At 53.5% G+C, this 18,908-nt stretch overlaps 1 protein-coding gene across 8 annotated transcripts in view; it reads right to left on the reverse strand.

Annotated features, from left to right (window-relative positions):
• Positions 1 to 18,908, reverse strand: part of XXYLT1 (xyloside xylosyltransferase 1) — a 167,683-nt gene that overhangs the window by 125,145 nt on the left and 23,630 nt on the right. For all 8 annotated transcript variants that reach the window (XR_005528100.1, XR_005528096.1, XR_005528098.1 and 5 more), the window contains exon 2: positions 13,580 to 13,727. Coding sequence is in view for 1 of the 8 variants with exons in the window: in XM_039230341.1 (XP_039086272.1) it covers positions 13,580 to 13,727 (148 nt within the window). In the remaining 7 variants the exon portion in view is untranslated. The remainder of the gene's footprint in view (positions 1 to 13,579; positions 13,728 to 18,908) is intronic.

Here is an 18,908-nt window from a genome sequence, read left to right on the forward strand (position 1 = left end):
GTTTCACATGGGATGGTCAGGGATGCCTCACTGAGGAGGTGACATCTGGACGAAGACCTGAAGGAGGCGAGGGCACAGCCCCTGGAGTCGTCCACGGGCAGGGTGGTCCGGGCAGAGGGAACAAGCCGGCGTGGCTGCAGGGGGTGACTAAAGCAGAGCTCGGTGTTTGTAGCACCGGCCTCATGGCTTTAAAGAGGGCTTCAGGCCCAGTAGGCACTGAGAGCCATAGAATGACATGGAGCCAAGAGCTATGAGCCAGGGACTGGCGGTCCCCAGGTCCCACTCCCACTGAAAGCCCCTAGAGGAATGATAAGATGGCGGCATTGGGGTCCATGGCCGTAGGCTGTATCTCATCCAGTCTCTCAATCTACACGTGAAGACCTATCATCTGGGCGGGAAAGGCTTTGCCCAGGGGCTTCCAGAGAGGTGGTGACGGGGTTAGAAATTCTAGGCAGCTGTACCTGCTGTTGCCTTTTGGGGCCACACAGAACAGGCCTGCTTCCTCTCTCCAGGATGGCCCTTCAGATAATGGTGAGTCTTCTCCGGTGCGAAGGCCCAGTTCCTTCAAGAGTCGATTTTAAGATCCGTCAGCCGCCCTCTGGGTCACCTCTTCTGAAACACTCTGGTTTGTCAATGCTGTGAGGGTGCCCTGCTCGCCCTCCGTCTAAACAGCTCTGTCCCGAGGGTCTCTACAATGATTCCTTGATGCTTCTGGGGCTGAGGCAAGCACTGGGCATGATGGTTAGGAGGGAGTCACGGTATAAGCAGCGAAGCAGTGACTGATTAAACTGCTGTGCCCACTGCCACGTTCCGTGGGCTGTGCTGTAGGCAGAAGGGGAAAGACAGACAGGATGTGCCTCTCCAAGGAGGCTGCGACTTTGTGCCCCCGAAGCTTCATCACTCCTAACTGAAGGCAGCACTTCTTAAAGTGAGTTCTCTGAAACAACCTTGTCTCAGGATGGGAGTAGGTATTCTTCAGAAAGGTGTTCTGTGGGGTCCCTGGGTGGCTTAGTTGGTTAAGCGTCCGACTTTCGCTTAGGTTATGATCTCGCGGTTTGTGGGTTCGAGCCCCGCGTCGGGCTCTGTGCTGACTGCCAGCTCAGAGCCTGGAGCCTGTTTCAGAGTCAGTGACTCTCTCTCTCTGACCCTCCCCTGCTCACGCGGTCTCTCTCTCTCTCTCTCTCTCTCTCTCCCCCCCCCCCAGAAATAAATAAAAAACATTTGAAAAAAAAAAAAAGGTGTTCTGTGATAAGTTGTATTTGAGAAATGCTGGGCTGAACAAAGTTACACTTTTTTTTTTTTTTTTTTAACTTCAGGACTTAGAGCTTTTGAATTTGCTGATGTGTGCTTGGGCCCTCAAGAGGAGAAGCACTAATACCAATCTAACGGTTGCTGAGGCCACATGGTCTCCACCAACTTCGTCATGACCCCACGATGCGTGCACAATCATTACCTCCCATTTTCTAAACAAAGCTTTGGCAGCTCAGACAAGTTACCGCCTGTTCTGGGTATTCTTCTGGCCAGAGAACTCAGAGATAGTCCAGTGACCGCACCCCTGAGGAGGTTTCTGAGACACCGATAGACAGCAGGAGTAACGGCAGGTGGGGAAGACCACTTGGTTGTTGGCTGGCTGTGGTGGAGAACTCTCCAGCAGGAGAATGTGGCTGAGGCCCAGAGGCTCCACAGGACATCGCTCTCCTCCAGGTGAAGAAAGCGTGGGGGGCCTCTCCCGCCCCATTCTGCTGAGGCAGCCCTGCCGCAACACTGGGAGGAAAATGCCAGAAAGAAGGAAAGCCACACTCGTATATGCGACCTTTCGTACAGTGACCACGCTCACTGGTAAACAGGGTTCTGGAATCAGATTCTAGTTTGCCTTCCTTTGGGGAAGAATCAGGGACGGGGGGCAGGTCTCCCTCTCCCCCACATCCGACGGCTAGGATAGCCAGGGGCAGAGCTAGAACCCACTCCCAGGGTGGCGGAGCCCACGTCAACACTAAACCACCTGCCCTCTGTCCTCAGGCCACCTTACCCCTGAAGGAAGCAGAGGCCGCAGGACTAACCGTGGCTACAGGCACGTGCTGGCCAGGACCTTTCACGTTAAGGGTTTCAGAGACCAGAAAACCATTTAAAGCAGCGTCAATGAGTTTAGAGGCCCCTTGTTTCCACTTTCTCCTGATATTGAGGCTGATGGGGTTAAGGGTAGAGAAGAGGCCAAAGTCCTCACTCCCTCTCTACTACACCCTAGGTTCCGGAAGGCACGTTCATCTCCCTTCAGGACCCTTCTCGTTAGATGCAAGTCTGCCTCACAGACGGATAACTAAACAGTGATTACAGATTTCTCCTCTGGTTTTGAACAGAACAAAATGATGAAGTTCCACAAACCAGCCTTTAAAAGGCGTCTCTATTTTAGAAAAGTGTCATGTAAGGACACTAGAGAACATGAGACCTCCCATGGCAGTAAGTAAAAACGCAAAGAGCAGAGAATAAAGAAACCTAAACTGAATATGGCTTTTACTACATTTGTCAAATTTCACTTAAGGAAAAGAAAATGGAATTTTAAAGGCTTTCTTCTAAAGTTTGTACGCTGACCTTGGTGTTTCAAAGTATGAATGAATGAAAAAAATGAACGAATAGATGAATGCATGGAGAGCTGCCAGTCTGGAACTCCCCACGTTGGCTCTGGCCCCGCCTACAGGCATTCTGGCCCTGCCTCCATTCTTTCTCACAGGGGCCTGCACATAATTACCCGAGACCCACACCAGCCTTTCCTATCCAGTGCCACTGACCCAAAGTGGACCCAACACTGTCCTCAAAAGAGTCCAGCTGTCTGCCTCCAGCCTCATGACAACAAGGCCCCAGCCACGGATTGCCGAAATAAGGACACTCGGGGTGATGGCACCCATGATGCCAGAAAAAGAGGGGCAAGGAAGCCTGAGCCAACCCCAATTCAAAACCAGCCAGCTTTGGGACACCTGGGTGACTTAGACAGTTAAGCGTCCAACTTCAGCTCAGGTTATTATCTTGTGGTCTGTGAGTCTGAGCCCCACATCAGGCCCTGTGCTGACAGCCCAGAGCCTGGTGCCAGCTTCAGATTCTCCGTCTCCCTCTCTGCCCCTCCCACCCTCCCTCCCTCCCTCCCTCCCTCTCTCTCTCTCTCTCTCTCTCTCTCCCTCAAAAGTAAATAAACATTTTTTAAAAATTCAAAACCAGCCAGCTTTGTCATTCTCTTCTACCACAGCAAGCGTCACTGGGCTTCATGAAGGTGACTCTGGGGCAGAGGAGGCTCAGGCCCCAAGCCTTACCTTTCCTGGGAATTTGCAACATCTTGCACTTGCCTGGTCTTTCTGCACACACAGATCTCCTCAGGAAGCATGAACAGGGCGGGGCTACGGGGGTGATGATGTGTTGTGGCTGTGCAGATTTCAGGTACCCGGATTCTGGGAACCATTGGAAAAGGTCTTCCAGAAGGTGAGGGAGAGGAAGCATTTTCAGCTGCATTACTCAATTTCCAGCTCACAGTTACCCTGAGAGGAAGGCAGGTCAGACACAGCAGTCCTTACCTGGGAGGCAAGAGGGGACATGACTTGCCCAGAATCATCCAGGAAATTTCCACATCCCAGATCAGAAGCTCTTTCCAGAAGGCAAACGTGTGTGCTCTAAGAGCCTGAGAGTAACTGCAGCCCCACACCCTTGGTGCCGTGTTTGGAGGCATGACTCCTCATTGTCACTCAAACCGCCGACAATTACTGGGCACTTGCCATGGGCCACGTGACGTGCGGGGGACTCATACAGGTACCATCTTGGCAGCCCTCTGTGGTGCTGTATCATCCCCATCTTACAGACAGGGAAACTGAAATGCAGAGACAAGGCACGCTAACTGTGCTAAGCCTGTTGTATACATGAACTCGCTTAACTCTCATAACAACCCCATGAGATGTGAACTGTTACCTCTGTTTTATAGAAGAGAAAACCAAGACATAGACAGATTGGGCAACTTGGCCAGAGTCACACAATAGGCTAGTGACGGGGCTGCCAGGAGCAGGCACAATGGCTCCCGGCCCATGCTTTTAACCACGACACCATATGGCCTCTTTTCAGCAACTTCCTATGGTAGCAAACCTGGTGGGTCTCAGAGCAGCAATTTGCCCCCCGCTCGCTCTGACCCTCAGCCCGCACTCCTCTTCTCCATGATGGACCAAGTCCCCTTCAGCTGCCTCAGGCCTGCCTGGCTCAGTGCTCCCTGCCGACAATGACACTGCAAGTTGAGAAAAGCTCCAGCACGGTCATCTCTTGACCAAGCCAGTGGAATGGGGCCTACCCTCGGGAATGTGAAGTAGCCTTCCAGAATCTCTGGGCTCCCACAGACCGCGGCTGGCATCGTGAGGAGGCAGACATCTGAGGGATGAGGTCCGGGCAATGGACACACACCCTTTGAAAAGGGGCCGTCCAGTCTGTAAGCACAGGCAGGGGGAAATGAGAGTAACTTCACAGCGGGGAAATCTAACACTAGCTCCGCCAGGAGATCAAGGCCATCAGCAGCAGTCATCAGTCACGTACCCGTGATATGCTGCGCTGTGTCACTGACACAATGGGGTGAAAATGCCGCTTTAGGGGCGCCTGGATGGCTCAGTCGGTTGAGCGTCCGACTTCGGCTCAGGTCATGATCCCACCGTTGGTGGATTCGAGCCCCGCGTCGGGCTCTGTGCTGACAGCTCAGAGCCTGTAGCCTGTTCCGGATTCTGTGTCTCCCCCTCTCTCTGACCCTCCCCTGCTCATGCTGTCTCTCTCTCTCAGAAATAAATAAAAAACATTAAAAAAGAAAACACCACTTTACCACTATGTTGTTCTTCCCCAAAACCCATAACTCCAGTCTAACGATGAGAAAACCATCCGAGAAATCCCAACTGAGGTACGCTCTATAAAATATCTGACCAGTACTCCTCAAAATGGTCAAGGTCATCAAAAGCAGTATGGCAAGTTGGAGAAAATTCCACTGCCAAGGGAAGTCTAAGGAGACGTGACAACTGACTGTGATAGGGTATCCTAGCTGGGATCCTGGAACAAGAAAGGGTATTAGGTTAACTCTAAGGAAAACTGAATAAAGTGTGGGCTTTCGTTAATAATAATATATCAATATTGGTTTATTAACTGTAATAAATGTATCATATTATGGTAATATGTTAATAATAGGGGAAAACAGGTATGGAGTGTATACAAACTTGCCATATTACCTTCCTAATTTCTCTATAAATCTAAAACTTCTGTAAACAATCCAACACTTGGATAAATACAGTGAGACAGATGTAAGAAGAGACAAAGGCCCAAAGTGCCCAGGGCCAAAGGAGCCTCTCTGAAGTCAGGGTGAAGACACGCTCGAAAACAGGCACGTGTGCACACGCATGTGTCAATATCTGGAAGGGTAGACACAACTGAAAACTGTGGAACATCAGAAAACACACACACGTGACCTACAGGGCCAGCACGCTCCTGGTAAGCATTCGGAGGAGCACGTGTCTCAGAAATACCCAGAAGGAGACCTGGCTAGAGAGGACAGAGGAGATGATGGAGTCCAGTACCTGCTTTACTAGCTGGGGAAACTGAGGCCAGGAGAGAAGCAGAGTTGGACAGCCTAGGTCCCAATCTCTTAGTCACTAGGTGACTTGGCTCTAATGACCTCCCCTCTCCAGGCTTCATGCTGTCCATTTGCAGAACTCACACATTTGATTCCTGCTTATGCACAGGGTCAGCAGGACCCCCCGGGTTAGGGGGCTAGGCAGCTAGAGAACAGATCTGCTAGACCACCTTCAACAACCCCCGCTCCCTGCAGCTCGGTGTCATCATCCCGGGGCAGTCACCACCCCCATCACACGGCAGTGGGACAATGTGATGTTGGCTCCAGCTCTGAGAGGTCGACCGGCCGGACCACCTCTTCGGGCAGCACACCATCCAGCACAGTCCTCTCCACCTAACTGGGCACCGGGTTTCTCCTCCCGGCCAGTGGGGAGACAGCCGGTGGCGACCAGGACAGCTGGGGGTGCTCCTAGATGGCGGAGCCTAGATGCCTTGGGGGGATCTGCCCTGAAGGAACACCAGCATGAAGCAGCAATCATCACCATCATCAACCACAGCACATCGCTGTTCGTTCGGTATTTCCCACATTGACCACTCCTCACAATAGCCCGGAAGCAAGGGAGAGAGGGGAAGTTACCCCCACTTCACAGAGGAGGAAAGCCCGGCTGGAGAGGGGTGTGCGGTGCACTCTGCCCACTCGCCCCTCTGCACAACGGGGGGAGAGTTCTGCGATCTCTCCTGAACGGTGTGGCTTACGTCTGGCTTCTCACCTTGGTTGAGCTTAGCCTCACTTGAGGCAAAACTGAGTTTCCCCTGCTCACCCCAAAGCCCCAGGCACAGGGCTAGCCCCCCCCCCCAAAAGTGACAGCACAGGCCTAGGGGCAGAACTGGCCCTCAGGTTTTGGTTGATGGACTCACAGTCAAACAGAGAGAAGCTTCCACAACTGCGAATGCTCCCAAGCTGTCTCAGAGGCCAGGCCTGAACGGGAAGCCCAGAACCATGAGCACAGCGGGGCCAGCCTCTAGCCCCAGCCAGGGATGTGCAGGGGTGCCCTCGGTGCACACATGGGTGGGAACAGCACCAGCTGGGAGTCAGAGGGCCTCTGTCCTGCCCTTGCTCGGGGAGGCACTGTGACCCTGGAAAGTCACTCCCCCTCTCTGTGCCTCAATCCCCTTGTCTGAAAAATGGGATCGTGGTGCCTGCTGTGCCCCCTGACAGGTGGACATGAACAGCCTTTATAAAGACAGGGGGTTGCCATGGAGAGATGTGAGACAGGCAGAGACACCCTCTTCCTCACCTCAGACGCCCCTCTGCAGTGTGCCCTAAACAGAGCCGGTCAGAGCGCCAGTCCCCAAGCCCCAAGGATGACCCCCCCTCCCCCGACTCCTCCCAGGCACACAGAGAAGCCCAGACACCAGTGCTGCCGGCACAACCCACGGCCGGCGCCTGCAGGAACCCCGACCCCAAAGATGCCAGCCCACACCACAGGCTGAGTCAGGGGAGGCTCCGCGCCTCAACCCGCTGGGAGGCAAACCAGCAGAAGGTGGACAGACCCGAGGGCGCAGCAGCCCCGGGCTCCATCAGGACCCAAGCTGTATAACCACTTACGGAGCTGGTTTTGCCTGAAGCTCATCAGGAGAGCATCAAGAATTTTTTTATACTCCCCAGCTCAATAGAAACCAGGGTAAAAAGGGTCAAGGGCCCAGGCTAGGCTTCAGAGGCCAAGGGGAGGCACTGTGTGGCTGAAGCGTAGCTCTACGGCTCAGACCTGGGTTCCAGGACCCACTGGGGGAAAACGTGATGTCTGAATCAGACAGTGGGTCTCCCTCCTCCCTGCTTCCTTCTGCCTGGACTCGGGTCTGTCAACATAAGCCTGAGCCTATGTCCAAAAGGCTGAGGAGCATACGAGGCTCCAAAATACCTTTTCTTCTTCCCTTCCATCTTTCCCTCAACCTCATTTATCAATTCAACACATATATTAGTCATCTTGTTCCCTTGGAGCCTCTATCTCAATTCAGTATGCAGAAGAAAGCAATCAGATGGGGCTAATTCTCACTAAAGTGAAAAGGATTGGCAGGCAAGTGGTTCCATGACAGGAATAACTGCATGATTTGGCAGGAGTTTACAACCCCCTAAGTTGTAACAAGTCCTCTTGTTCTGGCCCCACAGAGCTGCTAAAAGCTGCAAGTCAGGTCATAACTTCCCACAATGGCCAGGGTAATGCCAGCATAACAACTCTTGTGGAAAGAGGGGGCCTAAGCACAGGCTAGGGATGCCTACCAGGTCTCAGCTTCCATAAGTGTATATGCCCGGTACACATAGGCATGGTGCACACTCACGTATGCAACGACACACTCTAGATTAGCCGCTGCTTGAGGCCGGGAAGCCCTCCTGGGGGTCTCTCACAGCCTAGCCACCTCTCAGTACAGGTACGCAGCCAGGCACACGGTCTCCCACAGTGACCCACCCCATCTCAGACACACCAGCCTTCCCAAAGCACAAGTCTGGTCAGGTGCCACCAAGTCAAAAATTCCCACAAAGACTCTGTCTTCTATGGGCAAGGGCCAGCCTGTCAGCCTGGCACACAAGCCTTCATGGCACATGCCACCGTCCCTCGTCCATCCCCTCTCCCACTCCTTGCCAACATGTGCTCGGATATGTGCATCGCGACTGGAAGGGCGCGATTTCCCAAACACGCACCATGACTTCCCAGCTGCCTCAGCTGCTCACTACCCATTTCAAACCATGAACCTTTACCTGCCCTTCAAAGCTCACCTTAAGTGCCACCTCCTCCATGAAGCCCTCCTCCTTCATGCCAAATGCCTTGATACCCCTCCTTTTCTGAAACCCTCATGGTTTTCTTCACACCCCTAACCGGCAGACCATGCCACCCACCCCACTACCGTGAGCCCAGGAAGCGGCAACCTGGCAACACATCTGAGACACCCGGAGCGGCCAGCACTGTGTCATGCACACACCAGCCCCTCGGGCAACGATGTACACTGGCAAAGGGCCGAGCACAGGACAGGAGCGCCTTCCAAGGGATCCTGGCACCTCTGGCTGGACTTACACACTGCTGAGCGTCTGGGCGCCCGCCTGCCCTGCCTGGGAGCCACCACAACCACGGGCTAGGCTCTGTGGTGACGCCTGTTGTTAGGGCCCGTGTTCCTCAGCTGGAGCCAACAGGTCCTCGGAGCAGGCGGCCCAGGCGAGGGCCAGCAGGGCCCGACGAGCCGGTCTTCATTCCCCCCAGCTCCAGCTGGGCAACAGCTGTTTCCTTCCCCTTGCATACAGGTGTCTGCAATGGTGACAAACCTCACGCCACAGGCTGCGGGCCACACATGACCCCTCCAACGTGCAACAGAAAGGGAAACCAGCTGTGACCTAAAGCAGAGCCGGCATGTTCTGCAGGCAGGGCCCCCCAGCCCTCACTCGGCAGATGCGGTCTGGGGGGTACTGCTCCCAAGGGGGACAATCAGAGCAAAACACAGGGGGCTAAGCGCCCCCCACCCAGCCCAGCCAGGGCCTCTCCACGAGGCTGCAGCCAGGAGCCAAGGAGAGGAGCAAGGTAACCAGGTTTCGTAAGCTCCACGGGGCTGCAGGGGTGCGAGAGGCTGGACGCTCAGGTCGGGCCTTCAGAATGAGCATGGGATGGTCACCAGATCCCCGGCTGGGAGCCCCAGCTTGCCCTGCAACTCAGAGCAGTGCCCTGACCTCAGTTCCCTGCTCCCTCTTCTGTCGGTATGTAGCTACCCGAGGTCCCTCCGAGAGGCCACACCCCAATGGGCATAGAGAACCGTGCAGACCCTCACACGTGCCAGCTGGTGACATGGGGGCACGGGCGGTTGACACAGGTTGGCTTTGTAAGGATCACCTTTGGTGCAGTAACTCCACCCATGGGGAGTTACCATAAAGAAATAATTTTAATTCGAGGAAATAATCTTTATGTATGTGGATATTAATCACAGTGTAATTTATGATTGTAGAAAAAAACAGAAAGTGTCAGATAGCTGAGAACAGGGATATGATAATGCAAACTAAGTTTCATCCATGCAGCGGAGCCATTCAAACTTTTCTCAAAGACTATGATACACAGATAATAGTGATGAGTAATGTAATTGCAAATGTCAGGGTACAGCTTGACTCGTACCATGTCTTTCATTTTTGGCGTTTAAATGTTCAATTTCACATTTTGATATGTATAAAAAGACAGAATGTTTGAAATATATGCATAACTTTGCCTGCGTTTTTAAAAAGCTACATGCCGGGGCACTTGGGTGGCTCAGTCGGTTAAGCGTCCGACTTCGGTTCAGGTCTTGACCTCACAAGTTCGTGAGTTCAAGTCCCACGTCAGGATCTGTGCTGACAGCTTGGAGCCTGGAGCCTGTTTTGGGCTCTGCATCTCCCACTCGCTCTCTCTCTCTCTGCCCCTACCCCGCTCATGCTGTGTCTCTTTCTCTCTCAAAAATAAACATTAAAAAAAATTTATAAAAAGCTACGTGCTGGGAAAATATTAGAAGAGTCTGGATAGTAGTAAAAAAATAACTTTTTTCTATTTTCATGTAGTTTTCAGGTTTTCTTCTATGAATGTTACTTTGAAACTAGAAAAAGAAGTAAACATATTTTAAATGTAGCTCGGGTTCGAAAGGGTGACCCCTATGCTCCAGGAAGGGGAGGGCGAGGAGATGCTTCAACACAGAGAAATAAGCTGCATGTCTGGGGCAAGCACAGGCAGGAGCTCTGGAGACAGAAGTCAGGGAAACGCAAGCTTTTCTGACCCGCCTTTCTGGGTGGGCCCAGGGCTCGTGACCCACCCCGCTCCCCTCTCATTTTCCCAGAGGAAAAAGGACTCTGTGAAAGAAACAAAATAATCAAAGTAGCAAAAATGCACTAATGCTACAAGAACAAAATCATCCACAAAGCACAAAACAACAGTAATTTCTAGGATTTTTAAAAAAGAGATGACTATCAAAAAGGCAGCAGTACGGGGCCATGACAACATGACAGCACTGACGGTGCTGGAAAACAAAGCATCCTTTCCAAAACTCGCAGGACGTGCCGAAGGAGCTGGCGGCCGGGAGCTCCCGCCACGTGCTGTGCGGCCGCCGGACGGCTGGGTAGAGACGCCCGGACTCCGCAGGGACCCCCAAGACTGCTCGTTTCGTTTTATGACCATCAGATTTTAGTAACTCCTAGTAACTCCCTTCTTAGGAAGTGGACTCTGGGCAGATGTAAAAGCGAATCTCCGGTAACACTCTACCATCCACCTAAAGGAAGGACTCCCTGTGTGGCCACATCAGCTCCTTCCCCACCTGACACGGGCCCCTCAGAGGCGTGATCCCACTTGGACTCGGCCGGAAACTGAAATCTGATGTATCGCAGGGACAGCGAAGCCCTGGCCACAGCCTTGTCCCTGCAGACATCGTCCCCCGGGGCAAAGCCAGGCTTTAGGGCAGGGCCAAGTCAGAGAGCCGGGAGCTGCCTAACTCTCCTCATCTGCCTAGTCCGGTCTAGCGCTGTGAGGCACAACTAGCATTGCTCTGACCATCCCCAAGGAGCTCTATGTCCCCTACTTCGGGGTGGCCCACAGCATGACCTGGCCTGGAGTTTAGCACATGCTAGGCGGTGGCCGGCTAGCTGATGGGGGAGTGGGGGACGGGAGAGAGGGCAGAGTTGGGCACGCCTCCTCCCGGATCTCCTGCTGCCCCTCGTCGCTTCTTCCCTCACGGCATTTCGCTAAGCCAATCACACAGGCAGGACCACAGGGCTGGCCAAGCCCTAAAGGCCCATCTAGTCAAGACATTTCAAATTAGTTTAATCATGGTATCCTTTGACCAAGCAGAATCCTGCTCCAAAGCTTCTTCTATGCACCAATCAGGACGGACTGCTAGGAGGGGGCGGGGATAGGAGAAAGTCAGGCTAGGGGAGAACCGCAGAAACCCACAGGGGGATTCCTGTGAGCCTGGACTCTTCTCAGCGCAAGCCGAAACAGCTCACTAGACCAGCCCCCTCATTTTGTAGGTGGGGACACTGAGGCCCAGAGAGGCAAAGTGGCTCAGCAAAGGCACCCGAGTGGCTGGCGCCAGGGCTGGGACTAGCACTTCCGTCTGTCTCCTCCTAGAATCCAGGACCGCAGGAAGCACACCTGCTTCCCATCCGCATCGCCCGCGGCACCAGCACCGGGCCTGCCCAGAGGGCCCGCACACGGCACGCCGCAGGCAACAGAAGGAGCTGCCATCTGGAGAAGCAGACCTCTAAGTCACACTGCCCGGGGCCCAAATCCCAGCTCGGCCGCCTACTGGGCTGTCTAACCCGGGCAGGTCAGCTCCTCGGTCTCCCCGCTATAACGGCGCAGGGCTGGGGGGAGAACTCCGTGAGCTCACAGAGCTGCACTGGCTTCTGCGAAGAATCGCAAATGTTACCTCTTCCTCCAGCCCTCCTCTCTCGGCCAGACTCCTGCTCAGTGAGTCTCCCTGAGCCCTCGCCTTCCAGCTTAGACAACACTCAGAGGCCTCTGTGGCGCAGTGACTTGCCTGGTGGAGACAAAGTCACAGCTACATGGGCGGGCCAGAATTGCCTGTGGAGTCCAGGGACACCAGTCTGCCGAGGGGAACCCAGCTTCAAGCTGCAGCTCCTGAGCTCCTGGCTAGCAGGCCCTCATCTCCGCCCTCACATCTGGTCCACGGGGCCAGCAGGCCTCCACCAAATGGCCTGGCTGTCCCCTGGGCCATCAGGTTCTGCTTGGACTGACTGTTGGAAACCCAACCTAAGTCACATCTGAGGTCACAGCTACCCCAAGAACCAGGGACTCCTCTCCTCGCCCCAGGTCATGGTTCACCAGGTCAGGCACTGGAGGGAATATGCAGGGCTCCAGAATCAATCACAGATCACTGGGCGGAGGAGAGCCCAGCAGCCTGGGACACCCCACCACCAAGAAGCCTCCAAGGGTTCTAATCCGCGGGTGACCAGACATGCCAGCATTTCTACACAAGCCCAACCTGTCACAGACCAGATAATCAATCTCTTCTGCCCTGGAGAGACCAAAGCCCAGAAAATCCTCTGATCGTGCCTCAAAGTTCCAGAAAAATCCTAGTTATAATTTGCACCTCTCACATCTAGATTGGATTTTTAAAAATTTTTTAATGTTTATTTTCAAGAGAGAGAGAGAAAGAGTGCGAGCAGGGGAGGAACAGAGAGAGAGGGAGGCACAGAATCCGAAGCAGGTCCAGGCTCTGAGCTGTCAGCACAGAGCCCGACGTGGGGGGTTGAAGCCACAAACGTGAATTAATGACATGAGCTAAAGTAGGACGTCTAACCGACTGAGCCCCAAGACTGGAGATTTTAAAGTCAGATAAATACAGGTAAGAACTAGAGAGAAGAGGGGGCGCCTGGGTGGCTTAGTCGGTTAAGCGTCCGACTTTCGCTCAGGTCATGATCTCGGGGTTCGTGGGTTCGAGCCCCACGTCGGGCTCTGTGCTGACTGCCAGCTCGGAGCCTGGAGCCCGTTTCAGAGTCTGTGTCTCCCTCTCTCTCTGACCCTCCCCTACTCATGCTGTCTCTCTCTCTCTCCTAGAAATAAATAAAACATTAAAAAAAAAAAAAAGAACTAGAGAGAAGAGGATCACAGGTTTGGTTGGAGGATTCTCTCGCACAACCTGCCAGGTTGCAGATGAGCAAACATAGTCCCTGAGGGGGGCGTGCGTGCGGAGAGAGACAGGCCTAGAGCCCCGACGCCCCACCTGAGCCCGGGGATAGATACCACAGCGCACAGCTCCCACTGTCCTCGTGAATGGGCCCCCGCGGCTGTGCAACCCAGGGCCCTTGAGTCTCTGTCCAGGAAGCTCTGTTACACAAATGGTGTGGCTGGGCGCCCCCCACTTCCCCACCCCCCGCCCTCTCCTTTGTGCCTCAGCGGAGCTCTGCTCTCTGAAGCTGGAGAAGCACTGGAGCCAGGGGAACAGACGCAAACGTCAAAAACCAGGGCTACCAGCCTGCAGTCCGGGTTACCTTTGGGCATAATCTGGTGCATGGCGACCGAGAGGAAGAAGATGGAGTCGCTGTAGTAGGTCCCTGAGCCGGCACTGAAGTGCTTCTGCATGGCCTCCACCACCGGGAAGAGCTTGTCCGTCAGCACGCCGACATCGTGGAAGACGACCTGGGGCAGGACACGAGGAAACCACAGGGGTGAGCAAGCCGGCTGCAGACCCCCGGCACCCGCAGCTTCCCCTCCAGGGGCCACGAGCAGGGCGTCCCAAGTGAGAGTTAGGAAAATGGGGAACGACGGCGAGTCAGCAAAGACCTGGCTGTGAGGACGGGGACCCCATGCGTCGGAGCTGTGCAGGCATGCATGTTGGGAGGCAAGCAGCAGAGGAGTGGGAGCAGTCCCCGGTCTGCTTTCTGCTTCTGAACTCCAAGCGGGGCCACCCTGAAACTGGAAACCATGTTAAAATGTCCGCCCCTGAGATCCGGGGCCCTCAGCGCTGTCTGGGCATCTGGCGCCGGCATCGCCGCTCCTGGTGGCCGCTATATGTGTCAGATACTCTACCTTCCCCATCCAACGGTGTGAATAGGGAGAGGGCCCCTGGCAAATGGCTCCAGAAAATGCCTAGTGCTGCAGCAGATTCATCCATAAACACAAGCAGCATTTCCTGAGGGTCCCCGATGCTTTGGAGGCACAGGCACCGCTTTCTATAAAATGCTTAGGGTCTAGAAAGGTCACCAGCTCCTGAACAAAGCTCTGCAATTTATGAAATACTTTCACACACACCAACACTTGTGACGACCCAAGACTTCTGCGAGGCAGATGTCACTATTATAGCTCTATTATAATTGCAAATTATTGTAATTACAAATGAGAAAGAAATGGCTCGGAGAGGGGACACTTGCCCAAGGTCACATAGCTACTAAGTGGCAGGGCAAAACGTGAACCCTGGTCTCCAGATTCCAAGTTTCACGATCTTTCCACTACAAGTGCATCCGTTTTCCCAACGGTGACTGCATCAGCGTGACCAGGACCCTAAGGAGTTGGTTTTTCCTTGTTTGACATCATTCCAGATTATAAATCCATCCCATGTGTAGCCCAGGCTCACACAAGCTACCAAATGACCATACACTCTGCTCGCAGAGGCCTTGCATAGTCTCCGTGTGCTCCCCAACATATAGAGGACCCCACTGCACACGAGTGGCACTCAACGCGGCCCAGAAGCCTGGGTGTCCCCCCTCCTCTCTCCTCAGCCCTCACGAGAGATCCGCCGATGGCCCCTCTGCCTCCCTCTTCCTTGGTAGCTGACACTCAGCCACCACCCGCCCAGCCTGCACCTCCACAGCCTTCAGGTGCCATATGGTTAGAATAACCACCTCCCATGGCCCTGCGGCGACCGGCAAACCACCCGTCCCGTTCTCCCTACTTTGGGGTCCGTGTTGGGCCAGAAACCTAGTTCTGTCTTAACTCACTTAAGTGTTTGCTTTTGTCTATAAGTCGACCTAAATTTCAGAAACACGACTAAATTCAGAAAAACGTTCATACTGTGTTAGCTTCATCGTTCTTGTATCTCTTTGTAAGTCTTTTTAAAATGTATTTCACATTTCTCCCCTAGTGAACGATCTTCCTCTGTCCTTTTCCTGACTCCTTTTTCTTTTTCATGACTTCTCAACCTGAGACGGAGAATCCTGACCCGTTCTGCTGTTCCCCAGCACAGATGCCAAATTACGCCTTTTACCTCGTACACCCTCACCCCTGCGCTCCCCGCACCCCACCGTGACTTCCGGGCTGTCACACGCCGTAGGTTTCCCCACCCCCTGCCTTGTCTTCTCCAGACCAGCCTCTACCGTGTCTCTTGAGCAACTTTCCAAATCCCCAAACTCACTTCCTCTCTCCTTGGCTTCAAGTCCTCCAGGGGCTCACTGCCATCAGTTACTGTCTAACTCCCCAGCAAGGCATCAGACACCCTGCACTGGCAATTCGGGGTGCCCCTGACACCCTCTCTCTTCTGGCGACTGGGCAGAACTGAAGCAGGCCGTCCCCGCCCTGTCCTACGTCCTCGTATACCTGCACCTGCTCTTCACATCATCGGGAGCTCCTCCGGGCCCCCACGCGTCTGGTAAACCCTTAGCCAGTCTCCCAGCCTTGCTCAGACACCAGCTCCGGCCTTGGCACAGCCTCCCAGGATTCATCGTGTCTGCACCCTCTGTCGCACAGAGGGAGGCTCTGCTTCCCTATCTGAGCCTCCTCAGGTCTCCGTTTCTGTGTCTGGTAGACAGAGGCCAGAGGCTATGGCTGCTCTGTGTCCTGTGCCCAGCCCCTGGCCACAGGACAGGCCATCACAGACGTGTGTCGAACCAAATGAATTTACTAACTTAGTACTGAAGGCACTAAGCCAATCCGAAATGATACGGAATATGTTTACCGGAGTATCTGTTGTACAGAAATGCTAACACCTACCTCCTAGGGTGGCCTTAGGACTGCCTGGGACAGGTAGATAAAGCCCTAGTGCAGGGGCTGTCGCACTGCACTTATTCCTATGTATTAGCTTCTGCCCCCTGTCCCCGTCCTCGGTCCCCCGATTCCCCTTCTCCTCGCAGATCAGTCTTAACTCAGAAGCCAGCTTTTCCCTTGGAGCCTCATTACACCTCCAAACCGTGGCTGGAAACAGGCATTTGACAAGAAGCTAGAAGCTGACAAGAGCGCTCTCTCGGAAATGGAAGCCTCTGTATTCATTAAAAAGGAAGACAGAGAACGGATATGTGCAACCGAACACACACACGCACACAGAGGCGCAGAGCAGAGCCTGCCGGAGCCCGGCTGGGAGACACCGGTTTCGGCAGCCAGCTTCTCCCCCTACACGGGCCCCGCACCCCCACCCCCACCCCAAAGCTTCACGGGAGACCATTACCTCCTATCAGCATTAATGGACTTATGAGGACAAACCGTACTCTGCACACTGTTCCCAGCGCTGCAGGGTGAAGCGCCCACTCCAATGAATATTTCATATAATAAATCTACTTGAAGACAAATGAATATGCTCCATGGACACGTAGCGAGAAGCAGACCACGGCCGCTGCAAGTGTGAATCAAAACACCCACGCCTACCAGGGTCTAAAACCAGTTTGCAAACTGTGATCTTCCGGGGGCAGGGGCAGGGTCTGGCCCACTCTGAAGCCCCCAGTCCAGCCCCGGGTCTGGTGCCCCCGTGAGGCAAGAGTGACGAAGGCGAACCGAGGGAGAGCCACATAGAAAATGTCACTCCTGGGGCGCCTGGGTGGCTTAGTCGGTTAAGCGTCTGACTTTCGCTTAGGTCACGATCTCGCGGTTCGTGGGTTCGAGCCCCGCGTCGGGCTCTGTGCTGACTGCCAGCTCAGAGCCTGGAGCCTGTTTCAGTCTGTGATTCCCTCTCTCTCTGACCCTCCCCTGCTCACGCTGTCTCTCTCTCTCTCCCCTAGAAATAAATAAAAACATTAAAAAAAAAAGAAAAAGAAAATGTCACTCCTCCTACCCTTCCCTCCCCCTTTCCAATCCCCAACCTCAGGGGCTGCGGGAAGAATCACCGTACAACCCAGAGAACCAGGAGGAATATAAAAATGACTCCCATATTGAAGGCAACTGGCTGATGAGAAGATCTAAAACAATGGTTTGCACAAGCTTGACTATACAGTTTGGGGGGATTTAGATTAAAAAGTCAATCACTATTTCTAACTTTTATTGATTGATATATATATTAATACATATCAGTCAATAAAAGTATATATATATATCAATCAATAAAAGTGTATATATATATAATTAAAATTAAAATCTCATTACTCATTAAATACTGTTTTTCCCACACCCAACTTATCAAATGATTCCTGTGAGCTTTTCATGGGCATCCCCAACATTAGGGCCTTTTATCAACCTGAGTCAAATCATCCAGAGCCATTTTCTAGAACACACCATCCTTGTCATCCATTTAAGATGTTGGATACAGCTCCTTGTGATTTTACGTAGGGCGGGATCATCGGAAATGGTATCCCAACCCCACAAGGACCCATGTTCATATCACTAAGGCAGCTGGGTTTTTTTTTTATCAGCCTATAATTATAGATCTGTAGCCACTTACTATCTTCCTTTTATTAGTGATCTTAAAGGCTCACATATCAATATTCTACACTTGTAATTATGCAATCAAAACCCCAGGAATACTGACTAAATCTGTGTTAAATGTATTTGCCTCCTCTTATTTCTAATTAATTCTGTCAAGTGACTTCTAGAAGCACTTAAAATCAGTAATGACTGAGGTTGTTTCAGGCTAAGGTGTTCTCAAGCTGTACTTTATTGTTCAAATAAAGCATGTTATTGAGAGAGCACCGTGTAATACAAGAGGCTCTGGAAAGACTCAACTCTTCTGAAAAGGGCAATCTGGGGACGCGGGGAAGGGGGGAGGTACCAACCGTGCACAACATGTTCTCGACGCTTCCAACAGGAGGAGACCAAAGCAACCAGGATGGCAGAGTCTGGCGCCAGGCAGAGGTGGACGTCTCTGCCAGCCTGGCCCTGGGCTTGCGGGCACAGACAGGCCTGAAGTGCCAGGGCACTGCTCCCGACCCGTGCACGGAGGACTTAAGGCAATGCGCCTCAGCGCAACGTGGTGGAGAAAACTCATTTACCACTTGGCGTGCCCTCCTGGGAGTCACGTCACACCACGACCTTGGAGCCAAGAAACGGGGTGACAGAGGCTGGCTCTGCACAGGGACACAGCTGGGCTTCCAGGAAACACCAAGGCCCAGCTCCTCCAGCCGCGGACACAGTGCCACAGGATGGCGACATCGCGTCCCCGTGCTCAGCCAGAAGCGGTCCCCAGAGAGATGCTAGAGGGAAGAATGGCAGCACAAAGCTCTGGGAAACCACCCAAATCTAACATTGCTGGCACACCTGGCACAGGCCGGAATCTCTGTCCCGCAGGAAAAGCAAATGGCCGTCCACTTGCCCCGAGGGGCTGCCCAGAGCACAGGGTAGGAAAGCTTCTGCACCTACGTCTGGACCCATGGCACCAGCAGCGCCAGTGTCCACCAGCGGGGGGGGGGGGGGGGGGGCAGACTCACCCCTCAAGAGCCACACCCCGGTGCTACGGGGGCCCAGTTTCAGCCCCTCCCTGATGTGACTTTCATCACTTCGGCAAGATGTCCTAGATGTGATTTAATTTTGCCAGGCAGAAGCACAAACAGTTGAAGAGGAAAGAAAGAAGGCTGCCCATGTAATTTCCGGAGAATTCCCAACACCCATTCTCATGACCTACTTTACTACGAGCTCAAAAGCTACAGCCTCTCCCACCGTCCTCACTACAAGGTGTCCAGCTGCAAC

This window comes from Hyaena hyaena, unplaced genomic scaffold (assembly GCF_003009895.1).
Source record: "Hyaena hyaena isolate Hyena2069 unplaced genomic scaffold, ASM300989v1 scaffold_45, whole genome shotgun sequence".
Taxonomy (NCBI): Eukaryota; Metazoa; Chordata; class Mammalia; order Carnivora; family Hyaenidae; genus Hyaena; species Hyaena hyaena.